At 38.8% G+C, this 22,733-nt stretch overlaps 2 protein-coding genes and 1 pseudogene across 4 annotated transcripts; 2 read left to right on the top strand and 1 right to left on the bottom strand.

Moving 5' to 3' along the window:
• The first annotated feature begins 211 nt into the window (after nt 1-211).
• Nucleotides 212-6,321, top strand: LOC120256828 (putative leucine-rich repeat receptor-like serine/threonine-protein kinase At2g24130). 2 transcript variants are annotated; one of them, XM_039264508.1, is made up of 3 exons: nt 212-2,648; nt 3,339-4,562; nt 5,715-6,321. In XM_039264508.1, the coding sequence occupies exons 1-3, from the start codon at nt 2,387-2,389 to the stop codon at nt 6,134-6,136; spliced, it is 1,908 nt and encodes a 635-aa protein (XP_039120442.1). In that variant the 5' UTR covers nt 212-2,386; the 3' UTR covers nt 6,137-6,321. The 2 variants fall into 2 exon arrangements, with proteins under 2 accessions (XP_039120442.1, XP_039120433.1); XM_039264499.1 differs by having other exon boundaries at nt 212-4,562.
• Nucleotides 6,322-6,553: 232 nt separating this feature from the next.
• Nucleotides 6,554-12,251, top strand: LOC120256813 (putative leucine-rich repeat receptor-like serine/threonine-protein kinase At2g24130). Of its 2 annotated transcripts, XM_039264489.1 has the most exons (3): nt 6,554-9,272; nt 9,351-10,292; nt 11,725-12,251. In XM_039264489.1, the coding sequence occupies exons 1-3, from the start codon at nt 7,736-7,738 to the stop codon at nt 12,135-12,137; spliced, it is 2,892 nt and encodes a 963-aa protein (XP_039120423.1). In that variant the 5' UTR covers nt 6,554-7,735; the 3' UTR covers nt 12,138-12,251. The 2 variants fall into 2 exon arrangements, with proteins under 2 accessions (XP_039120423.1, XP_039120416.1); XM_039264482.1 differs by having other exon boundaries at nt 6,554-10,292.
• Nucleotides 12,252-18,284: 6,033 nt separating this feature from the next.
• LOC120256330 lies at nt 18,285-22,352 on the bottom strand (annotated as a pseudogene).
• Nucleotides 22,353-22,733: the final 381 nt, after the last annotated feature.

Below are 22,733 nucleotides of genomic sequence, written 5' to 3'. Positions count from 1 at the left end.
TAACCAGCTCTCTAAACCCACCATTTCTTATCTCATTATCATCATAAACTATTCACTCTCCTCTATTTGCATCTCTTCTTCAAATATCTAAGATTGTAAAATAAAAAAATTAGAGAGCTAGTTATGAAAGGATTTTTTATTTTCTTTTTTCTGTTTAAAACTGCAACTCAAACACAACATTTACTAAAAGATGAGAAAAAACCAATAATGAGAGTTTATTCATAGATGTGATCACAAGAAAACAAAGTGTGAATATATGGATTTTATAGGGGTATACAAGTAAAAGAAAGAAACAAGGAATAGGACCACTAAAACATCCAACTCTAAAATCTCAAAATGGTCTGATATGAAAACAAGCCATCAGTGTCTGGTGACCAATGAAAATTGAAAGTTAGTGAGAATTCTCAAGCAGAGCCTTTCATTTAAAGAAATACAATACACTTGCAAACTGTTCATAAAAAAAATATATAAAGAGATACCTTCAAAAATGTTGCACAAAACTGCAAGAGAAGTAGGACCAGTGATACAAGTGGATGAACAAAATTCCTTCTTTTTACCCGTATCTCATGAATGTTTGATGATAACACCACCATTGAGAGTGCTGCAGTGAAGACCTTCAATCCAAATGAGAAAAAGTCATTAGCACTACAAGGGTTGGAATTGAGTCAGATTCAGATATACATGAATGTTAAGCAATTGGCTGTGGCATAAAGTGATGTTCACCTGTTGCTTGTGAATCATGCCAAACTAAATGCGTTTTAGAGTGAAACTCTAATTCTCAAACATTTACTTAAATATAAAGCGAAAAAGTCACAGATACTTCAAAGGATGATGCAACAGAAAAATTTACAATCAAGTTAGCAGTGGGTTGTGGAATAAAATGATGTTCTCCTGCGGTTTGTGGCACTACTGCTGCTATCACAAATCATGTCAAGATAATGTGCTCAATATAGTTAGAACTGTAAAAGTTCAAAATAACAAAGACTGGATGAATTCAAATTCTACGTCGTCTTGAAGATTTTCTACTGTATATGCAAACAAGAGAAAGCTGCGGATACTTCAAAGGATGATGCAAACCACCAATAAAAGGCATGTGACAGATGGCAATTTGAAAGGATAGTAATATGGAATATGTTCATGAAATGTATGTAGAACTTACTAAACACAATAATCCATCACATATTAAGAAAAAAAAATGCAAATTAATTCCTTCCTTCACGGTCGAATCTTTAACTAGAATTCACAGTATCTGCCAGAGAGGTAGTCATCAAATCATAATGTAAATTTCAAAGATCCACATTATTGTATACTATCTATGTAGCAAAAATAGAAAAGGATAACTAATAAACAATTCAGAAAAAGTAAAAGCACTATAATCAAATTAACCAAAGGCACTCATTCAGAATCCTACAATAAAATTAGCAAAAGTTAATGACCGGATAAGTTCACCATTTTCTATTGCACTACAGATAAAACAGCAATTATCTTATAATCTATTTAAAACATCCACTTTTTGACATCACAAGCAGAGAAAGAAATCAATAGATCATGATTGTGCAGCATGAAATGGACAGGAAATTTGGAAAAGAAAAACACCCTCCTAAAGTTTTTGTGTCCCAATGAATGCCGTCAGTGTTTAATAGAAGAGGCTAAAATTTCTTTACTGCAATCATTCAACTATGCTTATATAGAAACTTCTGGGTCATGGTTTAAAGAAATGGAGTTCCCATTTGGCGCACTAGGCTCAGCCTCCACTGAGCAGGTCTTCTTCTAGCTGCTTTTGTTTTCCAACTTAAAACAGAGACATCCAAATGCATCTGAGGCAGCAGCAATCCACCTTAGATTCCAAGGAAGAGTTTCTCAGTACCAAAGACTGTATTGATGTTTCTTTCTTTATTTGGAAGTCAATTTCTCTGACTCAGTCCATGCTTTTTAGTGCCAATATGATTTTGGAGCCTCGTGTACATCCATTGCATCATACCTCACAAAGCAGTTGCAAAACACAATGACAAAAAATTTGTCATAATGGATCCTTGTGCTCTTGTGTTGGCTATGCTTCTTCTCCTCTTCCTCCCTTCTCTTTCTCTTCCAATCCAAGAGAGCAATGAGATTAACCTAGAGCGATCGGCACTTTTGGCATTCAAGAAAGGAATAGTTAGCGATCCGAAAGATGCTCTCGGCAACTGGACTGAGTCAACTGATGTCTGCACATGGAATGGCATTATCTGTGACAACAATAGTAGAGTAAGCAGAGCTTAGTCTCACACGTCAAGATCTAAAAGGAACTATCTCGCCATTTCTCTCAAATCTTTCTCAAATTCTAAGCATTGACTTGTCTGAAAACTCACTTCACGGGCCAATTCCTGAGGAGTTTGGAGCTCTGTCTATGTTACAGATTTTCAATATTAGACTAAATGAGGTCCAACAACAAGTTCCACGTAGTTTGGGCATGCTAAAAGATCTATTCTATATTGACCTCAGCAACAATGAGCTTCATGGAACCCTTCCGACAAGTCTCCTGTACAATTGCACTAATCTAATTTCTGTAGACCTCTCTAACAATTCATTTACAGGTTTGATCCCTCCAGAGATAGGAAACCACCTCCCTTATTTGGGGACCCTAAATCTTTATTTCAACCAATTGTCAGGTACTATTCCTGCTTCCCTTTGCAATTCAACCAATTTGATAACAATAGATCTTGGCAACAACTTTCTAACTGGTACATTACCATCAGAAACCATCATGTGTTTAACTTCTTTGTTGCATTTGCATTTGGCATTCAATTATTTCACTAGTGATGACAATAATAAAAATCTACACCCATTCTTCAGTGCCCTGTCAAATTTGACGCATTTGGAGAGCCTTGAGTTAGAAAAGAACAACATCGGAGGCACTCTGCCTGAAACTATTGGCCTTCTCAGTCAAAATCTTAGTAATATGAATCTAAGAGCCAACCTTATTCATGGAATGATTCCACTAAGTATATCAAATCTTTCCAATCTATCATCACTGAACCTGTCAAATAATTACCTGAATGGAACCATTCCCTTGAACCTATTTCTGCTACCCAGGTTACAAAGACTCTGGCTTTCTGACAACAAGCTAGAAGGAGAAATTCCTTCTCCTCCTCATGAACTAAATCGTCTGGGACTTATAGATCTATCTGGAAACAACCTCTCAGGTTCCATTCCAGCCAATCTAGCCAGTATAAAGTATCTCAGAAATCTAATTCTTAGCAAAAATTCGCTGTCTGGGTCCATACCTTCAAGCCTTGGAAGATTAAACCTAGAACTTTTGGACTTGTCTCACAACAATCTTACAGGACTTCTTCCTGCAGAAGTGGCAGCCATGAACACAATTTCTGCTTACTTCAATCTGTCTGACAACGCTTTGGAGGGACCAATTCCGATGGAGCTGAGCCATATGGATAAGGTCCAAGAAATCGATCTCTCATCGAATAAATTCACAGGAAAAATTCCATCTACTTTAGAAACCTGTGTAGAAGTTCAGCTTGTAAACCTATCCCACAATCATCTTCAAGGTACAATTCCTCCAACCTTGGGCAAACTCAGAAGCATCAAAATATTGGACCTCTCTTCCAATTCATTCTCCGGTGAAGTGCCATCATCACTTGCATTTAGCACTAGTCTCCAGCAACTCAACCTCTCATGTAACAACCTCAGTGGCCCACTACCCCAAGGCGGTGTTTTTGCTAATTTGACAGGCGAATCCCTCATGGGCAATCATTTCTGTGGATCATCATTGGGGCTTCCTAGTTGCAACTCCAACAAAGGCAGGAAGCATTCTAAGATATTTCTGCTGTTACTTGTATGTATTGTCTCTGTGTTGGCATTCCTCACCACATTACTGTCTGTAGTGTGTTACAGAAGAATTAGGAGAATTGTAGTATCTCACAGGGGTGAAACTGATCTGAACACACCAGCTCAAGACTTGTCATCATCTTATCCAAGGATAACCTACAGAGAGCTTGTTGAGGCTACCGGAGGATTCGATCTGAGCAGCCTGATAGGCAGTGGTAGCTATGGGCATGTTTACAGAGGGGTGCTGAGCGATGGAACTGTAGTTGCAATAAAAGTTCTGCAATTCCAAGCCAGTAACTCTACCAGGAGTTTCAACAGAGAATGCCAAGTTCTGAAGAGGATTCGGCATAGGAACCTGATGAGAATCATTACTGCATGCAGTCTGCCAGATTTCAAGGCTTTGGTGCTGCCTTTCATGATTAACGGGAGCCTTGAGAGCCATCTCTACCCACAAGCACCAGGGACTGGTACCTCACAGCTGAGCTTAGTTGAGCGGGTGAATATTTGCTGTGATATTGCCGAGGGAATGGCATACCTGCACCACCACTCCCCTGTGCAGGTCATCCATTGTGACTTGAAGCCAAGCAACATCCTGCTCAATGATGACATGACCGCCATTGTATCAGATTTTGGAATCGCTAGGCTGGTCATGAGGGTTACTGAGAGAAATCTGATTGCTGAAAATGCGGCGAACTCAACAGCAAATTTGCTTTTTGGTTCAGTTGGATACATTCCACCAGGTACCATTTCTTTCCTCTCAAGGGGTTCAAATATCTAAGTTTAAAGAAGAATATATCTTGCCTACCTTAGATGGTAATTTGGCTGTCTGTGCTAATTATTTACTTAGAACTTGTATCATTTAACTGTTTCAGAATGACCATCTTCATCGAAATTTCTCATCATTGTCATCAACACATTGAACTTTATTTATTCACTTTACTTTTAGTTATATAAATAGAATTTATGGATTTAGCTACTTGCTTTCACAATGAAATTCTAATGAAAATAATCAGTGCCTATTTTCCATAGACTGCATCAATATCTTTCTAAATTCTCCAATCATACCGTAATTAATCATTTCTGATCAGGAAATTTTCATTAATCGCAACTTGTATATCTCATTCTGCCACCAAGTTCTTTTTATCAAGTACTTTACCTTTTTAACTGGTAGTCCAAGAAGCCAACACTGTCAGCTTTGTATCCCAAAATATGTGCCATTAGTTCGGTAATTTCCTAACATCCACCTTGTGATTTAAAGTACACAGTTCTACACATCTTATTGACTTCAAAACCATTCCTTAAATGGTAGAGGTGTAGAGGTAAGAGCTAATAAGCACCATAAAAGAATGTGGCCTTAGTGCTAACAATTAGAAAGTCATTACTGCGAATTCAATTGCTTTACCACAATTCTTGATGCAAAGCGCTGATAATGTGAAAATATTACCTTAAACTTCAATCTAGGATCTGTTCTGATGAATTCCATCATGCAGGTCTAAGTTAGAATCTAACAAGAGTAATATCAACAGTTTTTAAACTCTCAAAGAGAAAATCTCAATCATGCATTAGTTTTGCTTTTTACAAATTTAGTTGAATTAAAAAGAATTCAATAACAACATGGGCATTTCTATCAATAATTGAGACAAAGGATTATTCAAATACTTATTCAAATAATTGGAATAAGCAATTACAGCAGGGAGCCTTTGCATCTAAGAATGACAAATAACCTTTTCAAATAGCCTTTCACTAAGATAATATTACCAGCTACATATAAATCTCCTAGCTAGTAGCAACTGTATCTTTCATGCTTGTAAAGCTGCTTTCAGTGTGTATCACAAAATCATGTGTTCATAAATGGCCTAATTAAGTTTGTTTGATGCACCTGAGTCTCTTAGAGTATGGGTATGGAAGAAATGCATCAACAAAAGGAGATGTCTACAGCTTTGGCATTATAGTGTTGGAACTGGTTACCAGAAAGAGGCCTACAGATGACATGTTTGGTGAGGGCCAAAGCTTGCAAAAATGGGTGAAGAACCACTACCGAGGCCAACTTGAGAATATAATCGACTCTTTCCTATTACAAGAAGTAGAAGCTCAAAACCCAGAGATTAGGAATGTTTGGAAAGTCGCCATTATTGAACTTCTTGATGTAGGTCTTATATGCACTCAAGAAGCACCTTCAACCAGACCATCAATGATTGATGCTGCAGATGATCTGGAAAGACTAAAACGCTATCTTGGTGGTGATACAACTGCCACAGTAAGTTCATCATATGGGATGTCATCATCTACAATCACTGGGGGTGATTTCTGGTAAAAATGTAAAGGTTTTTCTTGCAAACTGTTATAGCAGAGTTTAAACATCTAATTGTCCAAAAGAAAGCATCAAGTCTGTAATTTTGTTATAGGCATCAACTTACTTTTGTAAATCCATCAGCATTAGGATTGCCACACCAAGGAGAATGATTTTTTCTATGTGAATAAAAAGGATTTTTACCTGTAGACTGAAGAAATACTTGGAGTTTGGACTTCATATAGGTAGGTCATCAATAAAATTTGAAGTGATTAAACTTGAAATCAAATAACATACTAACAATCCAAACCGAAATAACTGAGCTTAATACCATGAGTTCATTTTCCAGTTTAGCCAAAATTTCAGTAGATTCAATTAAAAATATAAAAACCGAAAAATCTCAGTTTTATTAATATAAAATCTAATGAACATTCCAGACCTCATCTTCCTGCCATGCTGCCCAACCACCATAACTGGAGTGTTAGACCAAATGCTTGTGCGTTACTGTTGTTGCTGCGGCACTACCACTGCTCTGGCAAATCATGCCATTATAAAGTGTTCAGTAAATTGTGAAAAATTAGGCATTAGAAACTATTTCCATAACTGAAAAAGTTCAAAACAACAGAGACAGTAAATTCAAATTCTACAACATGCTTGAGATTTTCTACAGCAATGTATATACATACAACAAAAAGGCATGCAACAGAGAAAAATTTGAAAAGATGGTGATATGGTACATGTTTATAAAATGTTTGTAGAACTTGCTTGACTCACAATAGTACACCTAAGTTCAGAATATATATATATATATATATATATATATATTCTTAACTAGGATTCACAGTACAAATCAGAGAGGAAGTTTCAAGTCATAATCCACGCTATTTTATAGAATCTATATAGCATAAGTATATATGGATAACTCATTAATAATTCAAAAAGGTAATAGCACTATAACCAAATTAACCTATAGCGCACATTTAGAATCTAAAAATATATATAAAAAAAAAGAAACAAAAGTCAATGATGACCAAATAATCTCATCATTTTCTTTTACATTACAGATAAAATGCAAATTAGCTTGTAATCTATTTGAAACATCCATTTTTGGCATCACAAGTAGAGAAAGAAAATAAGCAGACAACGGGCGTGCGCCACAAAAGTTACTCAAAAGAATCATGAAATGGACTGGGAAAAGGTAAAAAGAAATATCAACCCCTAAAGTTTTTATGTCCCGAGGAATGCAGTTAGTATTTAGTGGAAGTGACTAAAATTTCTATGCTGAAATCATTATATCATGATCATAGAGAAGCTTCTGCACCACAATTTAAAGAAATGGACTTCCCAGGTGGCGCACTAGGTCCAGCTGCCACTAAGCAGGTCTTCTTCTAGCTACTATAAAGTTTCCAACATAAAACAGAGGCATCCAGTTACATTTGGGGCAGCAGTAGTATACCCTAAGTACCAAGGAAGGGTTTGTCATCACCAAAGATAGTCTGATATTTCTTTATTTATTTGGATGTCAATTTCTCCACCTCATTTCCTGTTTTTTTTTCCTGTGGATATGATTTTGGAGCCTGATGTACCTTCATCGCAACAATCAATGATGTAAAATTGGTTAAAATGGATCCTCCTACCTTTGTCTTAACTATTCTTCTTCTCCTCTTCTTCCCTTCTCCTTCACTTCATATCCAAAAGGGCAATCAGATTAGCATAGAGCGATTGGCACTTTTAGCATTCAAGAAGGGCATATTTGACGATCCAAAAGGTGCTCTCAGTAACTGGACTGAGTCAACTGATTTCTGCAAGTGGAATGGCATTACTTGCTGGCAGGGTAGAGTAAGCAAGCTCAAACAGGGTAGAGTAAGCCAGCTCAATCTCAAAGGTCAAGATCTAAAAGGAACCATCTCGCCATTTCTCTCAAATCTCTCTCAAATTCTATTGATAGATTTGTCTGAAAACGCACTTCATGGGCCAATTCCTGAGGAGTTTGGAGCTCTGTCTATGTTACAGAATTTCAGTATCCAACAAAATGGAGTACAACGACAAGTTCCACATAGCTTAGGCATGCTAAAACATCTAATATATATTGACCTCAGCAGCAATGAGCTTCATGGAACACTTCCGACAAGTCTCCTGTACAATTGCACTGACCTATTTTATGTAGACCTCTCTAACAATTCATTTACAGGTTTGATCCCTCCGGAGATAGGAAACCACCTCCCTCAATTGGGGATCCTAAATCTTTATCTCAACCAATTGACAGGTACCATTCCTGCTTCCCTTTGCAATTCAACCAATTTGATGACAATAGATCTCGGCAACAACCTTCTAACTGGTACATTACCATCAGAAACCATCATGTGTTTAACTTCTTTGTTGCATCTGCATTTGGCATTCAATTATTTCACGAGTGATGACAAAAATACCAATCTCTTCCCATTCTTCAGTGCCCTTTCAAATATGACACATTTGCAGAGCCTTGAGTTGGAAAACAACTACATTGGAGGCTCTTTGCCTAAAACTATTGGCCTTCTCAGTCAAAATCTTAGTAATATGAATCTAGGAGCCAACCTTATTCATGGAATGATTCCACTAAGTATATCAAATCTTTCCAATCTATCACTGCTGACCCTATCAAATAATTATTTGAACGGAACCATTCCCTTAAAACTATTTCTCCTACCCAGGTTACAATCACTCTGGCTTGCTGACAACTTGCTAGCAGGAGAAATTCCTTCTCCTCCTTGTGAGCTAAATAATCTTCAACAAATAGACTTATCTGGAAACAACCTCTCAGGTTCCATTCCAGCCAATATAGCCAGTATAAAGCCACTTACAGATCTAATTCTCAGCAAAAATTTGCTATCTGGGTCCATACCTTCAGGCCTGGGAAGATTAAACCTAGGACTTCTGGACCTGTCTCACAACAATCTCACAGGACCTCTTCCTAAAGAAGTGGCAGCCATGAAGACAATTTATGCATACTTCAATCTGTCAGACAACGCTTTGGAGGGACCAATTCCGATGGAGCTGAGCCAAATGGATAAGGTCCAAGTAATCGATCTCTCATCGAATAAACTCACTAGCGAAATTCCATCTGCTTTGCAAGCCTGTGTAGAAGTTCAGCTTGTAAACCTATCCCACAATCATCTTCAAGGTACAATTCCTCAGGCCTTGGGCAAACTTATAAGCATCCAAATATTGGACCTCTCTTACAATTCACTCTCCGGTGAAGTTCCATCGTCACTTGCAACTAGCACTAGTCTCCGCCAACTCGACCTCTCATTTAACAACCTCAGTGGCCCACTACCCCAAGGTGGTGTCTTTGCTTATTTGACAAGCCAATCACTCATGGGCAATCATTTCTGTGGATCATCATTGGGGCTTCCTAGTTGCAACTCCAACAAAGGCAGGAAGCATTCTAAGATATTTCTGCTGTTACTTGTATGTATTGTCTCTGTGTTGGCATTCCTCACCACAATACTGTCTGTGGTGTGTTACAGAAGAATCAGGAGAATTGTAGTATCTCACAGGAGTGAAACTGATCTGAACACACCAGCTCAAGACTTGTCATCATCTTATCCAAGGATAACCTACAGAGAGCTTGTTGAGGCTACCGGAGGATTCGATCTGAGCAGATTGATAGGTAGTGGTAGCTATGGGCACGTTTACAGAGGGGTGCTGAGTGATGGAACTGTAGTTGCAATAAAAGTTCTGCAATTCCAAGCCAGTAACTCTACCAGGAGTTTCAACAGAGAATGCCAAGTTCTGAAGAGGATTCGGCATAGGAACCTGATGAGAATCATTACTGCATGCAGTCTGCCAGATTTCAAGGCTTTGGTACTGCCTTTCATGGTTAACGGGAGCCTTGAGAGCCATCTCTACCCACAAGCACCAGGAACAGGTACCGCACAGCTGAGCTTAGTTGAGCGGGTGAATATTTGCTGTGATATTGCCGAGGGAATGGCATACCTGCACCACCACTCCCCTGTGCAGGTCATCCATTGTGACTTGAAGCCAAGTAACATCCTGCTCAATGATGACATGACCGCCATTGTATCAGATTTTGGAATCGCTAGGCTGGTCATGACAGTCACTGAGAGAAACCTGATTTCTGAAAATGTGCCCAACTCAACCGCAAACTTGCTTTTTGGTTCAGTTGGATACATTCCACCAGGTACCATTTCTTTCCTCTCAAGGAGTTCATATATCTCAGTTTAAAGAATAAATATATAAATTAGATGGTTATTTTGGCTCTACATGCTAATCATGTCATAAATAATTAGTACTTGCGTACCATCTTCACCAAAACATTTTATCATCGTCATCAATACTGAGAATTTTATTTATTCACTTGACTTATAGTCTGATAAATAGTTACCACCCTGTTTTCAAAATAAAATTCCAAGGAAAATGATCAAGGCCTATTTTACCTTGACTATGTCAATATCTTTCGAACTTCCTTAAACATACAGTAATTAATCATTTCTGATCATGAATTTTTCTGATAGCCACAACTTGTATACCTCATTTTGACACCAATTTCCTTTTTCATGTACTTTTCTTTTTTAACTGGTTGTTCAAGCTGCCAACACAGTCGGCTTTATATTCCAAACCATCTGCAATCTAATTCTGCAATTTCCTCTCATCCACCATGTGAGTCACAAGTGAACAATTCAATACATCTTATTGATTTCAAAACCTTTGTTTTCTAGATCTTCTCTTATCTGAAATATAATATCTATGGCACCATTCTTTAAATAGTAGAGGCGGAGCAGTTTAGTGATCATAACCACTACAAAAGCATGTGACTTAAGTGCTAACAATAAGAAAGTCATTATAGGCAATTCAGATATTGTTTGACCACAAATAGTTATAGGACAGATTGAAGTACTCTGACAAGTAGTTTAAGACATAAAAACTTACACAAAGATTTTAAGTGTATTGCCATTTCAGAAAAACCCATAATGCTTTCTTGAAGTTGGCTTCAGAGGGAGAATGGACTATTTTCCTCTGAGCATTGACTTAGTTGTCTAAGGAAGAACCTCCTCAATGCTGAATTATTTGACACAAAGTACCCACAATGAGGAAATCTTATCTTAAACTTGAACCTACTATCTTTTCTGACAAACTCCATTATGTCGATCTAAAATACAACCTGACAAGATAATGTCAACTATTTTTGTTTTTTAAACTCCCATCTTGGCTGTTACCTGTTCCAGTCAAACCACTTCCTAATTTCATGATCTTATTTAATTGATAGAGCAAATCATCACGAAATTAAATGGTTGATTAAAAAAACTTTTCAGTTTTCAATAACAATGCGAACTTTTCTATCAATAATTTAAGATAAAGGATTATTTAAAACCTTATTCTAACAACTTGAATAACTATTGACAGTAAAGAACTCTTTGCACTTAAGAACGATAAATAAACTTATTCATTCCATTGAGGTAATGCTGCAAGCTACTCATAAATTACCTATAGTTATCAATAACTGTTAATCCATTGTTCTCATATATGCAAAGTTGCTTTTGATGTATATAAGAAACTTATGTCTCCATAAATAAGCTAATTCAGTTTGTTTGATGGACCTGAGTCTCTTACAGAGTATGGATATGGAAGAAATGCATCAACAGAGGGAGATGTCTACAGCTTTGGCATTATAGTGTTGGAACTGGTCACCAGAAAGAGGCCTACAGATGACATGTTTGGTGAGGGCCAAAGCTTGCAAAAATGGGTGAAGAACCACTACCGAGGCCAACTTGAGAATATAATTGACTCTTTCCTATTACAAGAACTAGAAGCTCAAAACCCAGAGATTAGGAATGTTTGGAAAGTCGCCATTATTGAACTTCTTGATCTAGGTCTTATATGCACTCAAGAGGCACCTTCAACCAGACCAACAATGATTGATGCTGCAGATGATCTGGAAAGACTAAAACGCTATCTTGGTGGTGATACAACTGCAACCTTAAGTTCATCATATGGGATGTCATCATCTAGGGGTGATTTTTGGTAAATATGTAAAGGTTTTGCTTGCAAACAGTTATTTCAAAGATGACACGCTTTAACTGTCCAAAAGAAAGCAACATGTCAATGCAATTTTATTTAAAGCATCAACTTTCTTTCTAAATCCATCTGCGTCAGTGTTGCCACCGGAAGGAGAGGAGTTTCAAAATAGACTGAACAGAGAACTTGAGGTTTGGACTTTACATGGGTCATTAATAAAACTTGAGGTAATTAAACTGGAAATAAAATCAATAAATCATGTACCCCTAATATGCTTTAATGTGTTCTTACAAAACAAATTAGACAAAAACTAATAAATAAATTAAATTATAAATGATCCTGAATTAAAGAATAATATACCTGGAAGAACAAGATCGTTGGCAGGAAGAAATTCACAACATCCCAAGCATGATAGATGAGAAGCCTGGTAGAGAATTTTCAACAATAGCACAACTAGAAAAGCTTGAAAATGATATTTTAAAAAAATCTTGAGCTGATAGAGGCAAGAGCTGATTAGGTCAGGATTTCCTTATCATATCATCCCAATCTAGGATTTTGTGACAAGTACATATTCAACAGATTAGCACCATCAAATAAGTAGTTGGATATTTGAGTGGCAAAATTGAGTTGTCCCTCCACATCAAATTATCATTTAAACACTAACAAAAAATAAAAAGAGTACCAAACCACACCAAGATCTCAAAACTCAGAACTGTTAAAGAGCCCATTACTATATAGCCCATTTTAGCCTTTTACTTCTTGTGTCTATATATACTTGTATACATCACAACATGAATCTTATTCTTCCTCTCTTCATCTCATTCTTCCTCTCTTCATTCTCTCTATATTCCATATAGCCTTATTCTAACATGGTATCAGAGAGGGTTTAGAAATTTTAACTCTGGTCATCTTCGCCGGTCATCATCGTCATCTTCTCCGGTCATCTCCGCCGGCCTCCGTCAAGTCGTCGGTATTTTCCCATCCTAAAGTTGTCGGCCTCCCTCAAGACGCCGATCTTCTTTCTCAAGTCGCCGCCGGTCTTCTCCTTCCTCAAGTTGCCGCCGGTCCTCTTCTCCTTCTTCAAAGCACCGACATACAGTGACAGCGCACAGTGATGTGCACAGTACCGACACACAGTGACAGCGCACAGTGATGTGCACAGTACCGACATACAGTACATGGCACAGTAACATAAAACAGTAATGGTGCGCAGTGTTTAAAAAAATGTCGATCCCAGTTCAGTCCTCTGACCCGGTTATTGGCAGTGGTGCTTTTCCTCACATCGACATTAGACTTAACGGTCAAAATTATCGTGAGTGGGCATTTTCGGTACGCATGCTCTTGCGATCAATTGGTCTAGCCTCTCATCTACTTGACGATCCTCCTGATGAGGCGACGACTGCTGCAGCTGGTGTCAAGGCTTGGCGGGTTGCAAATGATCGTGTCATGGCTATCTTGTGCATGAGTACTGATGTTTCCATCAGGATGAGCTTTATTGATCATTTATCAGCAAAAGAAATTTGGGACTATCTTCAACAACATTATCTACACACCAGTGAGGCACTCCGGTTCTCCCTACTACAAAACCTGCATAGTCTTCAACAACAGGATCTATCAGTGGAGGAATTCTACACGGTATTCACTCGTGTATCTGGTCAATTGGATGCTATGGTGCCAAAGGGATGCTCTGGTTGCAAAAAATTGTGCTGCAAAAGAAAAACATGAGCAACAAAACCTCATGTTTTAGTTTGTAATGCGCCTCCGCTCCGACTTTGAGCCCTCAGACGTTCGACTTCTTGGACGTAATCCTCTTCCGACCTCTGTCAAGCGCTGCCGCCTTGATTGCTCGAGGAGACACGCTCTTCGTGCTCTTGCTACTACTCCAGTGACCTCACACACTGTTTTGGCAGCTTCTCATCGGCCTGCGGTGATTAAGGGTCCTTCTGTTGACTCTATCACCTGCACCCATTGCAAGAAGACAGGTCATCGTGCTTTCAAGATCGCCTCAAGTTGCATCCCTCGAGCGACTTTGTTGAGTTTCGAATCGGGTGCTCCTCCGGATCTCGCTGCGGAGTTGCTCCCCGGGCTTCTTCCGATCCTCCCGTCCAGTACATCCGGATCCGCTGCCTCAATGTCAGCCTCAGGTACTACTACTTCCTCTTGGGTTTTAGACTCGGGGGCTTCTTTTTCACATGACCTCCGATGATTCTCGCCTTTCATCCCGCAAACCCCGCCTCCCCGATGAGTACGTATATTCGCATCACCGATGGAACTTCTTGTTCTGTCTCACATCAAGGGATTCTTTCTACTTCTCGATTCTGCTCCCTCGATGTGTCCCTCGCTCCTCACTGCCTATGAATCTTATGTCCGCTGGTCACCACCGACCTTCACCTGCTTTTGTTGGGTTTGATGATTCTTTCTTTGCTATGCGCGGGACCGCTCGGACCAAAGTCGTGATTGGTACTCGCCATCGCCGTAGTGGTTCTTCGCGGACTCTACGTTCTAGATCGCCTTCTCTTCCTCTTCCTTCTACCATGCCCACGCCTATCCACGTGATCCCCGCCTCTACGATCCATGTTCAGTGATCCGCTTTTTCCCCGCTCGCTACCTTTCCACAGATGGGCATCATCGCCCTAGGTCATCTATGTGGCTCACGTCTTGTCCTCCTTAGTTCATCAAGGTGTCCCGGGTCCCTGTGTCTATTGATGTTGGTTTTTCATTGTTCGGGTTGTAAGCTTGGCAAGCAAGTACATCCGCCATATTCTCGCAAGCATCTCTAAGTCTAGTCGCTCTTTTGATTTAGTTCATTCCGATGTTTGGGGTCCCGCGCCTTTTTACTTCCAAAGGTGGTCACAAGTGTTATGTCATTTTCATTGATGATTACTCTAGATACACCTGGGTCTACTTCATGAAACATCGAACTCAATTGTTATCCATCTATCAGTCATTTGCTAGCATGGTTCACACTCAGTTTTCTACTACCATTCGTATTTTTTCGCTCGATTCCGGGGAGTATCCGTCTCACCGTTTTTCGTCAATTTCTCTCATCCGAGGGTACTCTTCCTCAACTTTTTTTGTCCCGGTGTTCATCGCTAGAATGGGATTCTCGAACGTAAAACATCGCCACATGATCGAGACCGCTCGGACTCTCCCTAATTTCGTGATTTTGTTCTTGCTCATTTCGGGTCGAGGCGCTTTCCACGCTAGCTTTATCTCATTAACATGCAACCATCTTCTCTTCAGGGTAAATGTCCTGGAGAAATCTTGTTTGGCTCTCTTTCTCATTATAATCATCTTCGGGTCTTTGGTTGTGTCTGTTATGTCTTAGTTGCACCTCGTGAACGTACTAAGTTAACAGCTCAATCGATTGAGTGTGTCTTTCTTGGGTATAGTCTTGAACATAAGGGTTATCGTTGCTATGACCCTTCTGCTCGTCGCATTCGCATATCTCGTGATGTCACTTTTGACGAGAGTCATCCTTATTTCTACTCTTTAGCTACTCGACCTCCCTTTTCCTCTCCTTTCCCAGAGTCTATTTCGTTTCTTCGACTTTCTCCTTTGGACTTAGTTCCTACTATAGAGTCTCCTGTTGTTCCTTCTTCATCTCTTGTTCCACCTTCATATCCATCTTCCGCTTTACCGTCATCCCCGCCTCCCCGACACCTTTCCTTTTCACTCATCGTCAGTAGGCCTAAAGTTCCCCAAGATCCTCAACTCCCTATTCCCTGCTCCCTTCCGATACTCCGCCGAGTACCATCGATGCGATGCTCGATGGTCTTTTACCTGCCTCAACGTCTCGGTATGACCTTCGTGATCGTAGTACTATTACTGCACTTGACAGATATGGCTTTCCTATTGTTGGTGCGGTATATGAGCCCAAAGACTTATCGAGGCAGCCCAAGATCCATGAGTGGCGCTGACTATGTCCCGAGGAGCTTTCAGCTCTGGAAAAGACGGGCACTTGGGATCTTGTTCCTCTACCGCTCACGCCCATTCCAATTACATGCAAGTGGGTGTACAAGGTCAAGACAAAAGTCCGATGGTTCGATGGAACGCTATAAGGCTCGCCTCGTGGCTCGTGTTTTTTTCGACAGGCACATGGTCGTGATTATGATGAGACTTTTTGCTCCCGTGGCTCATCCGACTACGACTCGCACTCGATTCTCGCTGGGTCGTTGTTCGCTCTTGGACTATCTCTCAGATGGATGTTAAGAATGCTTTTCTTCACGGTGATTTACACGAGGAGGTATACATGCACCCACCCCCTGGCATTGAGACATCTAAAGGTTATGTTTGTCGCCTTCGTCGAGCTCTCTATGGTCTCAAGCAAGCTCCACGTGCTTGGTTTGAGCGATTTAGTTCTGTGGTGCGTGCAACTGGTTTCTTGCCCAGTGATCATGATCCTGCATTATTCATCCATACCTCTCGCAGTGGTCGCACTTTGCTTTTTGCTTTATGTTGATGATATGTTGATTCATCGGTGATGATATGGAGTATATTGTTTTTGTGAAGCAAACGTCTCGACCAGCAGTTTATGATGTCTGATTTAGGACCTCTCAGCTATTTTCTGGGGATTGAGGTGACTTCTACAGATAATGGTTACTATATTTCTCAACATCGATATATTCAGGACCTCATTATACGCTCTGGCCTTCATCGATTCACCTGACCGCCACACCCTATGGAGCTTCATGTTCGACTCGACCTACGGATGGCACACACCACTAGAGGATCCTTCTCGTTATCGTCATATTGTGGGCAGCCTTGTCTATCTTACCGTTACCAGGCCGGATATTGCTCATGCTGTTCATGTGCTGAGCCAGTTCGTTAGTACTCCTACTTCCGTCCACTATGCCATTTACTTCGCGTGTTGCGTTATCTAAGGGGGACAACATCACGACGTCTGTTTTATGCTCATTCTAGTCCGCTTCAGCTTCACGCTTACTCGGATTCCACTTGGGCGAGTGACCCTCGCCGATCGCCGGTCCATCATCGGTTATTGCATATTTCTTGGCACTTCTTCTTGCATGGAAGTCCAAGAAATGCATCGCATGTCACGCTTTCTAACACCGAGGCGTAACTTCGGGCACTTGCTACTACCACATCCGAAATTGTATAGCTTCGTTGGTTCTTTGGGTCGACTTTTGGTGTCTCATGTGATACTCCCACTCCTCTTCTTTGTGACAACATCGGTGCTATACTGATTGCCAATGACCCCGTGAAGCATGAATTAACCAAGCATATTGGTGTTGATGCATTTTTTTCACACGTTCACATTATCGAGAATCGACCATTGCTCTTCAAGTATGTGCTCGTCCCGAGTCTCAAGTTGTTGATTTCTTCACCAAGGCCCAAACTCGAGAACAACATCGATTCCATCTTCTCAAACTCTGTGTCTCAGATCATCCTAATCCACCTTGAGTTTGAAGGGGGGTGTTAAAGAGCCCATTACTATATAGCCCATTTTAGCCTTTTACTTCTTGTGTCTATATATACTTGTATACATCACTACATGAATATCACTCTTCATATCATTCTTCCTCTCTTCATCTCATTCTTCCTCTCTTCATTCTCTCTATATTCCATATAGCCTTATTCTAACAAGAACTACTAGAACAGAAAATTTTCATCCAAGATAATACATTGCCCAAAACCAGGCATTAAGCATCCCTTAGCAATAAACAAACAAGAATTCATCTTGAATGAATTTTGTGTGTAGTCATGATAATTAGAAAATCCATGTGCTCACAAACTCCTATTCAACATTATCTCCACCCTACCAATCAATGAAAATTGTTTTAGTTCTTTGTATAAGTTCTCTACATTTTGCAAGCACTAGTTTCTAAACTTTTCTCTTCTTCATCCTCTTTAACCAATCAGCCTGGAAGAAAGCACAGATTTGGACCAATCAACCTGGAAGAAAGTACAGATTTGAACCCACTTATCACAGCATAGGCTATTATTTCTCAGAGAAAGCCACCAGTTTGTATTAGATAGCACAAATTAAATAGCACAACAAAGGTAGCACAAGGCCACCACTTCCAGACCAGGTGGATCCCTGATAATGATCTAAACAACAGTCATTATCAACTAAGAGCACATAATGTTAACTAGACAGTGATCTACCTTATTGTATTTGCTATAATCCAAAAGAATAGAAAAAAAATGTCTACTTTCCCGACTTGACAGGAAAAAAGCGACATAGTTTACCGAAGGCTTCATCAGAAATCTGAAATCAGATTCAACCTCCAAAAGTAGTTCAAAGCAGACAGACAGATAACTGAAACAACTTTTATTCTAATACTTTGTGCATACAGCAAAGGGAGATAGAAAATAGACAAGCCAACTGGTTGCATATACAAGGCAGAATATCCCCCTATCTTAAAATTTTGCATGCCATATTATCAAAGTTGATCACACTAAATTCTGTATTTACATCTTCTGTTGTGCCACTCAAGTACTCTACACTGCAAGGAGCTTCCTGATATCTTTCTGCAGAAAGAAATAAACAATGTGAGAAGCAGAAACTACAAGATTAACAAGTGCAACAAGCCAAGAATATTAAAATAATGCTAGCAACTAGATCACCCAAAAGACTCATATAACCACTCCTCAGAAGGTTAACCACTATGATGCAAGTGCAACAGGGGCACATGAAGTTATAAACATGTGAGATGAAAGATTTAATTAGCATCCAGATAGAAATTGAGCCTTCACATACTTCTGGCAGCAATCAGCAGCTAAAATATATCGCTGCAATGGTTAGGAGTATCCTTCCAGGAGGAACCTCACTTACCCTCTGTAAAAGACTGATAATAACATGAAATGCCATCTCCTAGTTGCATGCATACCTCAATTTGAAATGGCGACGTTGTTGGTGGGTATCTCTCAATAACCTTACGTTTTTATCTAACAAGAACTTCTCAAAGTTCCACTTAATAACATCACCAAGAAACCCTCCAGCATTGGACTTAAGAAACTGATAAACAGGAGCTGTGTTTGGTCCATTCACATCAATCTGCCCATTTAAAGAATTTCATACTTTATACAAGTTCTGAGATTCTGATTGGGTGCAGGCACAGGAATATTTACCTTGTCAAATATTGGGAATTCTGCTTTGAACCTTGTGCATGCAAACTGCTTAATTTGTGCATTAGATCCAGGTTCTTGAAATCCAAATTGATTGCAAGGGAAAGCCAATATTTCAAATCCTGGATTAAGACAGAGAATAATTAGGGTAACAATGCATTTCCAAACTGGTTTCTTGCAAGCTGCAAGCCCAACCCATTCTAAGTCCTATTCAAGTTAGATACTAATGCTACTTCAATAAACACTATGACAAAAAATTTTGCAAATCGCAAGTTTATGCGTTCCATTACTCAAACTAGCCTAAAACCAATCTCAGCTTGTCAGAATATAGCCCCATGTGTGTCTAAGAATATATTTGTACTTGAATCTCAAAAGTGGAGTTTAATTAGAAAAAAATATATTTTACAATTTGAATTTGTATCGGAGAGAAAATTTCTATCCGAAGTTAATCCACCTTTGACTCGATTGTTACTAATTAAAATAAATATATTTAATTAAAATTATATTATTACAATAAATAATCAACATTTATCCATCAAATGATATCTTGGTATTCATAAATTATTATTTTTATTGAATTAAACAAACAGTTAGGATTAGCCAAGTTATCCCAAGTTATTGCCCCACAAAACACACCCAAAGAGATTACAGAATTTTTCTCATCTCTTGCCTATCACTAGTCCTAGGATTTATTGGCTTCCGAAGAAAGATATCATATTCAAATTTCAATAGAGCATAACAGCAAATGATTAATAGAAACAAGACAACAAGTTTCATGGCAATATATACGCTTCCAACAATAGCCATAGAAATACTCCTATCCAAGGAGAGATCGTATTGTTTATTTATTTCTTTTGAAAAACTAAGGATCGAAGTCTATATCCAAGGAGAGTATGTTAGTTTCAATGGGAGCAAAAGCTATGGTTCCTGGTTGTGAGATTGAGAGAAGACTGTTACTTCATGCAGGAATTTTAGTTGAAAATGATGCTAAGCATATAATTTCTGAAGCATTCTCTTAAGACAAAGCAAGAAAACTAACTTAGTGCAAATCATTCAGTAAAAATCAAACCATGCTTTATGGGTGATCAATTTTAAAGTACACAACCAACTTCTATTACACGTTAATACAACCAACTTCTATCACGCGTTAAAAACAATTAAACATATTGTTCCTTTCTTGCCATTTTCCTCCACTAAAATGGGATTTTCATATGATCTTATCTAAATTTTTTGTAAGCCTAATTGCTAACGAAGCCTTTTATTGGGTTGAGATTACAAAAGAAAATAAAAGGTCACAATACATAATTCAAAATTGTGAAAATATACCATGGTCATGAGTTGTAAACAGCATCGATACAAGGCGAAATCCCATGAAGCCGTCAAACATATTATCCACAAGTATGCATGTTAAACACATCAAAACCATATCGTAAGGCTTAAAATTTATAATGAGTCATAACTCAAACAATAGAAATGAAACTAGAATTTCAGCAGATTTTTGGCAGTCATGTCAGCAAGTTGGTCCTTAGTAGAGATCAGCGTAATCAATACCAGTACAGTTGGAACCGATATGGAAGATTAGCCAGTATATGTGAGAGAAGATGATTAACTTTAAAATATTTGAAAATGGTTACAATCCAAGAAGTTTTAAGAAAGGATACAAAATATCACGACAGATGAACTTAAACTGTAGAAAGTCCAACAAAAATAAGTTGAATAACCAAATGAAAAGCAAGAATAAAAACTTTTAACCAATAAAGTATTTTAAAAATATAACACTAGAAAATATATCCATTATCAATGTAATATTTGTCTGAAGAGTTATGCTTGTGCAATCTATGGCCCAAAGCAAGAATAATGCGCCCAAGACAGCTCTAGCATACAATTGACAACAAAGCATTTAAAAAAATAAAATAAAATAAAATAACCATGAAAAGAAAAGAATAGGTGAAGTTACGCAAAACATAATATGTGACTTAAGCAAAACATGCACAACCTATGTTCAAACAAGAAGGTAAATGTGGCGTTTTGTTTTCTCTTTCCAAAGTTTGACTCAAAAAAGGTAAACACAAAAAACATGGACAACCAACAAAATTTGATGATATCCATAGTAAAGACAGTCTTCAGGGGAAAGACATAATGCAAACTAACGTAAGAAAGTAAAATATCTGCAAAAATTATGATAATTATAACAAGAAGAATGATGCTATCTTATAATTGAAATTACCTTGTGCCTTATATTTCTCGTATACATGGGACAATTCCGTGTAGTTAGATGTTGTTAACCCACTGACAGCCAAAATGAAGTGATCTCAGAGGTGAATCAAAACTACAACCATGAACTAGAAACTTACAAGACTACGTCCTAGCTTTCTAGTGATAAGTATCAAACACAAAAATTTGAATAGTTTGAATCACCATCTGGAAGCAACATTGACAATCAATAGAACTTTGCCCTTGAATTTGTTAAGAGAAAAGTCTTTCCCATCAATATCCTGCAATAAATTGCTCAACATTAGCAAAACCTTGACCAAAAGAAAAACCCCACAATTTCAGCCTTTTCTCTAATAAATAAATTAATGGTCTCACTTGTGAATGCTTTTCATAATCCCAAACACATTAAAACCCAATAAGACCTAGAAACCATCATTTCCACCAAAAAAAAATCAAGATTCCAGTCTATGAACATACAATCAAATCCTAAACCTATTGCATCAAACTCCACATCCTTTTGCCAAAATAACTAAATAAAAACAGTGATCAAATCAAAGATTTTTCTCCACCTACTCCACGCCCATCACATACAAGCCAAAGAAAAGGTCCCCACCTTCACAGTGAAATCATGGATGCTCTTCTCAGTGGCAGCACTAGCAGAAACAAACCCACCAGTTCTCAATCTCCTCGATCCAAAGCCCCCAGAGTTCTCAGAAGAGGACCTACGAACCGAAAACAGAGAACTCGGAAACCCAGTTGCGAATCTCCCGGATAGATGGAAACAGCCCATTTGAGGAACAAATCCATTCCAAGGGCTCCGAGCCGCACAGAGAGCGGAGGAGAAGGCCATGTGAGCCATGAAACTAGGGTTTCAAGGATTTCTTCAAAACTTTGGGGATTGATTTGCCGGGCGAGAACGAGAGAGACGATGAAAGGAGGGGTTTTGTAGCTTGGACGCGGGAATGCCACGTGTTCATTTGATCAAGACCGTCCAATGAACCTCGCGATGGATCGCACACGACTCTCGAACATTACAGTGGCTATAAGTGCTCCACGCGTTATGATTGAAAGCGCGGGGTTTGCTGTTTGAGGGGAATTGCGCGGGTTCCAAACTTGCCATCTTGACCGTTGATAATGCATCGTCACAACTATGCACGAATCTTAAAGCTTATTTGAATTTTCAAATTATATATTTTAAAAGTTCGAAGAATCCCGGATCACCTGATCATAACCATTCAATGAGTCTCGTGATTAGCAATGACCGATTCATATGACTTTGATTGAGTGAGAAATGTGATTACAT

Source organism: Dioscorea cayenensis, chromosome 3 (assembly GCF_009730915.1).
Source record: "Dioscorea cayenensis subsp. rotundata cultivar TDr96_F1 chromosome 3, TDr96_F1_v2_PseudoChromosome.rev07_lg8_w22 25.fasta, whole genome shotgun sequence".
NCBI classification, from domain to species: Eukaryota; Viridiplantae; Streptophyta; class Magnoliopsida; order Dioscoreales; family Dioscoreaceae; genus Dioscorea; species Dioscorea cayenensis.
The sequence above is the reverse complement of the archived record's forward strand: the minus strand, read 5'-3'. Positions and strand labels throughout refer to the sequence as shown.